This window comes from Oncorhynchus tshawytscha, linkage group LG13 (assembly GCF_018296145.1).
Source record: "Oncorhynchus tshawytscha isolate Ot180627B linkage group LG13, Otsh_v2.0, whole genome shotgun sequence".
Lineage (NCBI taxonomy): Eukaryota > Metazoa > Chordata > Actinopteri > Salmoniformes > Salmonidae > Oncorhynchus > Oncorhynchus tshawytscha.
In genome coordinates this window covers 75,245,764-75,252,672 of record NC_056441.1, presented here as the reverse complement: position 1 = coordinate 75,252,672, position 6,909 = coordinate 75,245,764, and the positions used below count along the sequence as shown (strand labels likewise).

The following is a 6,909-nucleotide window of genomic DNA, read 5'->3' as shown; positions in this document are numbered from 1 at the left end:
ACCTTGAGGATTGATTCTAAACAACGTTTGCCATGTTTCTGTCGATATTATGGAGCTAATTTGGAAAAAAGTTTGCCGATGCAGTGACCGCATTTTCCGGTCGATTTCTCAGCCAAACGTGCAGAACAAACGGCGGCGCTATTTCGCCTACAAAAATAATATTTTTGGAAAAAAGGAACATTTCCTATCTAACTGGGAGTCTCGTGAGTGAAAACATCCGAAGTTCTTCAAAGGTAAATGATTTCATTTGATTGCTTTTCTTATTTTCGTGAACATGTTGCCTGCTGCTAGCAAGGCATAATGCTATGCTAGGCTATGATAAACTTACACAAATGCTTGTCTAGCGTTGGCTGTAAAGCATATTTTGAAAATCTGAGATGACAGTGTGATTAACAAAAGGCTAAGCTGTGTCTCAATATATTTCATTTGTGATTTTCATGAATAGGAAGATTTTCTAGGAAGATTTATGTCCGTTGCGTTATGCTAATTACGCAACGGACATAAATTCGGACATAAATTCGGGTTTGAGAGTCACAAGATTAACAATGTGGTAAGCTATGCATAATTATATATGCATGAAAACCCAACGTCTGAGACCATGACAATTCCCACTTTCTCTTCACCTGACTCTATGCCTCCAGGATACTTTTCTGCTGGATTCCACAAAAATGACAACCCTAAAAAGCCTCCTCATGCTTTTGCCCAGTCTTCCCTTTCCGGCCCCTTTTTCTGAGAGGTGTTCCCAAGCCATGTCATTTTCACTTTGTTCCCCATCTCCTCCATTGCCACCTGATAGGCAAGTATGCATCCCTAATCAACGCTACATCCTCTTGAGGTAACTCAGCATTTTTATATGCTTTCACATCAATGCCTTCAAAATGTTGTTCAGAGTACAATTACCCCAACATATATTCTCTTTCATATGATGCATTAACCAATAAAGTAGCTAACCCAACCCAACTATGATGTATAAAGTAGACCAAACACATCTGCATGTCTACAGTGGAATCTAGTCGCTCTCTCTCTCTTTAGCTCTGCTTCCTCTGTCATGGTGTCTTCAATCTCACCCATTATGCATCTGGACCTCACTTCACGTGAGAACTATGCACCCACCGAGGTGAGATATCACGATCTTTAACGCTGCAGGTGCTGTAAAAAGTACTGTATGTGGACCAGACCAACACTGTCTATCTTGATGTACACTCAATCTCCGGAATTCAGCCCGTGCTCTTGGTTAGCTCCAGCTCCTCATGTGCTGCTTTCACCTGAGGATATACTGCAACACATGGGTCATTTCCTGACAACATAGACTCTCCTCCTATGTCAAGATCACTAATATGTGACATTTGAATAACAGCCTCCCCTGTACTCCCATCGGTCTCCCAGTTACCAGTGATCCGGGTCACAGCCCCAATGTAAGTTTGCTTTTGTCCCTCTGCATCCAAAGAACACCATACCTACTGTGAAGCATGGGGGTGGAAACATCATGCGTTGGGGCTGTTTTTCTGCAAAGGGACCAGAACGACTGATCCGTGTAAAGGAAAAACCTCCTTCCATCAGCAAAGGCATTGAAGATGAAACGTGGCTGGGTCTTTCAGCATGACAATGATCCCAAACACACCGCCCGGGCAATGAAGGAGTGGCTTCGTAAGAAGCATTTCAAGGTCCTGGAGTGGCCTAGCCAGTCTCCAGATCTCAACCCCATAGAAAAATCTTTGGAGGGAGTTGAAAGTCTGTGTTGCCCAGCAACAGCCCCAAAACATCACTGCTCTAGAGGAGATCTGCATGGAGGAATGGGCCAAAATACCAGCAACAGTGTGTGAAAACCTTGTGAAGATTTACAGAAAACATTTGACCTCTGTCATTGCCAACAAAGGGTATATAACAAAGTATTGAGATAAACTTCTGTTATTGACCAAATACTTATTTTCCACCATAATTTGCAAGTAAATTCATTAAAAATCCTACAATGTGATTTTCTGGATTTTCTTTCCTCATTTTATCTGTCATAGTTGAAGTGTACCTATGATGTAAATTGCAGGCCTCGCTCATCTTTTTAAGTGGGAGAACTTGCACAATTGGAGGCTGACTAAATACTTTTTTGCACCGCTGTAGATGTATTGTGTAACATGAAGTCCTATGAGTGTCATCTGATGAAGATGATCAAAGGTTAGTGAATATTTTTTATCTCTATTTGTGGTTTTTGTGACTCTGGCTGGAAAATCTTTGGCTGGAAAAATGGCTGTGTTTTTCTGTGGCTATGTGGTGATCTAACATAATCGTTTGTGGTGCTTTTGCTGTAAAGCATATTTGAAATGGGACACTGTGGTGGCCAAAAGTTTTGAGAATGAGACAAGCGCCAGGACTGTCTCCTAAACTTGATTCAGCTGCGGGATCGGGGCACCACCAGTACAAATCAAATCAAATTTATTTATATAGCCCTTCGTACATCAGCTGATATCTCAAAGTGCTGTACAGAAACCCAGCCTAAAACCCCAAACAGCAAGCAATGCAGGTGTAGAAGCACGGTGGCTCGGAAAAACTCCCTAGAAAGGCCAAAACCTAGGAAGAAACCTAGAGAGGAACCAGGCTATGTGGGGTGGACAGTCCTCTTCTGGCTGTGCCGGGTGGAGATTATAACAGAACATGGCCAAGATGTTCAAATGTTCATAAATGACCAGCATGGTCGTATAATAATAAGGCAGAACAGTTGAAACTGGAGCAGCAGCACGGTCAGATGGACTGTGGACAGCAAGGAGTCATCATGTCAGGTAGTCCTGGGGCATGGTCCTAGGGCACAGGTCCTCCGAGAGAGAGAAAGAAAGAGAGAATTAGAGAGAGCATATGTGGGGTGGCCAGTCCTCTTCTGGCTGTGCCGGGTGGAGATTTTAACAGAACATGGCCAAGATGTTCAAATGTTCATAAATGACCAGCATGGTCGAATAATAATAAGGCAGAACATAGCCGCAGGCAGAACAGTTGAAACTGGAGCAGCAGCACAGCCAGGTGGACTGGGGACAGCAAGGAGTCAGCATAAATACTGGAGGCTGAGACAGGAGGGGTCAGGAGACACTGTGGCCCCATCCGAGGACACCCCCGTACAGAGCTTGCTCAGGAATGGCAGCGGGCAGGTGTGAGTGCATTTGCATGCACAGTGAGGCAAAGACTTTTGGAGGATGGCCTGGTGTCAAGAAGGGCAGCAAAGAAGCCACTTCTCTCCAGGAAAAACATCAGGGACAGACTGATATTCTGCAAAAGGTACAGGGATTGGACTGCTGAGGACTGGGGTAAAGTCATTTTCTCTGATGAATCCCCTTTCCGATTGTTTGGGGCATCTGGAAAAAAGCTTGTCCGGAGAAGACAAGGTGAGTGCTACCATCAGTCCTGTGTCATGCCAACAGTAAAGCATCCTGAGACCATTCATGTGTGGTTGCTTCTCAGCCAAGGGAGTGGGCTCACTCACAATTTTGCCTAAGAACACAGCCATTAATAAAGAATGGTACCAACACATCCTCCGAGAGCAACTTCTCCCAACCATCCAGGAACAGTTTGGTGTTGAACAATGCCTTTTCCAGCATGATGGAGGACCTTGCCATAAGGCAAAAGTGATAACTAAGTGGCTCGGGGAACAAAACATCAATATTTTGGGTCCATGGCCAGGAAACCCCCCAGACCTTAATCCCATTGAGAACTTGTGGTCAATCGTCAAGAGGCGGGTGTGGATAAACAAAACCCCACAAATTCTGACAAACTCCAAGCATTGATTATGCAAGAATTGGCTACCATCAGTCAGGATGTGGCCCAGAAGTTAACTGACAGCATGCCAGGGTGGATTACAGAGGTCTTGAAAAAGAAGGGTCAACACTGCAAATATTGACTCTTTGCATCAACTTAGTGTAATTGTCAATAAAAGCCTTTAACACTTATGAAATGCTTGGAATTATACTTCAGTATTCCATAGTAACATCTGACAAACGACTGTATATACCTTCCTCCTAAAACCATTAACTTCTGGTGTAGACCCTCTAAACCTCAGCACTCCATCAGTGACATGAATAAGTATATTTCATATTCTCAGAACCCAACACTGGCCAACACATTTTCAAATCAATCATCCAACCTTCAAGTTAATGTTCCGTTGTATTCTCACTCATCACACCTGTGACCTCATTCAAGTATTGCCCTTTAGGAGGCTGAGATCCATAGAGGTTCCACAGAATATCTCAGAGGGCATATCTAACTCTTAACTAATCTGATCAACAAAAGGCATGGGATTTACAACAATGAGTCTTGTAAGTTATTCATACTGAATTGAAGCCTATACATAATTATACATTGTTCAGATATGGACTGCTCAGATGTAATCCACCCTCTCTCAATCTAGCAGTGGTGTAAAGTACGTCAGTAAAATTACTTTAAAGTACTACTTACAATAAGTCGTTTTTTGGGGTATCTGTACTTTACTATACTATTTATATTTTTAACTACTTTTACTTCACTACATTCCTAAAGAAAATAATGTACTTCTTAGTCCATAAATTTTCCCTGACACCCAAAAGTACTCGTTACATTTACAACGCTTAGCAGGACAGGAAAATGGTCCAATTCACTCACTTATCAAGAGAACATCCTTGGTCAGTCCTACTGCCTATGATCTGGTGGACTCACAAACACAAATGTTTCCTTTCTAAATTATGTCTGAGTGTTGTGTGCCTCTGGAAATCCGTCAATTGAAAACACAAGAAAATGCTGCCGTCTGGTTTGCTTAATATAAGGAATTAAATGATTTACACTTTTACTTGTACTTTTGATACTTAAGTATATTTGAGCAATTGCATGTACTTTTCATACTTAGGTATACTTAAAACCAACTACTTTTAGACTTTTACTCAAGTAGTATTTTACTGGGTGACTCATTTGAACTTGTTACTCAGAAAGGATTCATGTTATCAAGAGTCTTCAAACAGATTAGCAGATAGAATGGGAGGCCCTTGCTGAGAAGGAAAAAAGTACCCTCACTTCCTGTTTCAACACCTATTTCAACACTGTTATTTCAAAAACAGAGTTAAGAACAGCTCAACCTTCATACAGACCGCTCTGCTAGGAAGTGGAAACCAGAGCACTGAGTTGCTGGTTTGTTGTGGTTTCTGTCTCTTTTCAGTTCACATGCACAGACACACGTCTTTCTTAAAAGGAGTAGAGATACAGTACAGCACCATGAACAACACCAACGATACCTTAGAGGACAGCGCTCTGGAGCTGAGTTGTGTGAGTGCAGTGTATACAGTCTCTGCCGCGGTGTACGGCTGTGTGATGGTGCTGGGCCTGCCGCTCAACGCTGTGTCACTGTGGATTCTGCTACGCCGCCACGGCCTCAAATCCTCCAGCGCAGTCTTCATGAGCCACCTGGCTCTGTCAGACCTGCTGCTGGTGCTCTCCCTGCCCACCCGGGTCTACTTCTACACTACAGGCACCTGGCCCCTGGGCATCCAGGCCTGCACGGCCACCACCATGCTGTTCCGCAACAACATCCGCTCCAGCGCCGTCTTCATCACATTCATTGGCCTGGACAGGCTGCTGGCTGTGGTCTACCCTCTAAGAACCCGCCACATCCGCACCACCACCAATGCCTGGAGGGCCTGTGTCTTCATCTGGGTCCTGATTGTGGCAGTCAACATCCCAGAGGCCCTCTACTTCATCAGTCAGATGAAGAGCTGTAATGCCACTGACAAATGCTTTGAGTTTACTCAAGAATGTGCCTTGAATGTGCAGATAGCTGGTTACGTGCAGTTTGGGCTGGTGTTCGCCATGCTGGGGGTCAACGTGGTCTCCACCACCATGGTGTCCTGGACGCTACACAGGCACCTCAGCGATGCTGCCATGGTCAACAATAAGATGAATGTCATGCTGATCTTCACCATCAACCTTCTGATGTTTATTGTCTTCTTCATGCCCTCCTCCATCGTGCTGATGCTCAAAATCAAGCAGGCTATCATGCCCATGTTCTGTCTGGCCAGCATCAACTGTTGTCTAGATCCACTGTTGTACTACTTCTCTTTAGATGCTTTCTGGAAGACGAAAGAGCGTTCTGATATAGAGGTTTCACTGGCCAGATCACATGAAAATAGATTAGGGAGGACACAGTGAGAAACGACTACCGGTGAAGATAGTTTGAGGTAACTGCGTCAACATGTGTTCCTAAATATTCCACAATTTATAGTTAAATGTTCAATTCTATTTTACCAAACGGCATTTGTTTTCTTGTTTTGTAACAGTTCATCTCTTCTTCTGTAAGTTGAATTGCACCCATCTGTACTTTTAAGATGTGCTCATATAATAGTTTTATTTAATAAACACTTTACAACCGTATCTTTGTGATTTTGATCGTTAATAAGACTGAAGTCATTGACATTTACTGAATGTAGGTTTTGTTCATCGACTACAGTCCCTTTTCCAAAAGTACTGACAATAACTAAGGCTTTCAATTCTGCTTTCATCCACATGTAGGGCCGGGTGCCCAACATTTCCCACTGTTGAGTGGTTCAAACATCAGAGTCATGTGAATTTGTTGATAATTCATGAGGATCCTGGCTGAGAAGCCAGGCAGGCAGCAGCAACCATCCAACAGCTCAGAGCCATGCCACATGGAGGGGCATCTGTGTCCATGATATATGACAGACAGACTATAAATAAGGAGTCACTATGGAGTTTAGTACAGGAAAGCCAGTGTAAAGATGGCATGCAAATAAATTTATCCTTTGAGCCATTGTCTTCCAACAGGTGGGGTCACTCCTTTGCAACGCTTATCCCTCAACCATCAGAAAAGGGGAATCGACATGGTATCTGCGAAAATCCCCTATCTTACAAAAGACAATGCCTTTGGGCCTAAGAAAACTCTAATCAAGCAAT

The 6,909-nt window shown here is 43.5% G+C and overlaps 1 protein-coding gene across 1 annotated transcript; it reads left to right on the top strand.

The window, feature by feature from the left end:
• The first annotated feature begins 4,991 nt into the window (after window positions 1-4,991).
• Window positions 4,992-6,363, top strand: lpar5b (lysophosphatidic acid receptor 5b). Its single transcript, XM_024443491.2, has one exon. It carries the CDS (start codon window positions 5,167-5,169, stop codon window positions 6,145-6,147), a length of 981 nt encoding a protein of 326 aa, XP_024299259.1. The 5' UTR covers window positions 4,992-5,166; the 3' UTR covers window positions 6,148-6,363.
• The last annotated feature ends 546 nt before the right edge of the window (window positions 6,364-6,909 follow it).

What these genes read in the sequence shown, in the direction of transcription:
- lpar5b (XM_024443491.2), top strand. Translation starts at nt 5,167, where the DNA reads ATGCACAGACACACGTCTTTCTTAAAAGGAGTAGAGATACAGTACAGC.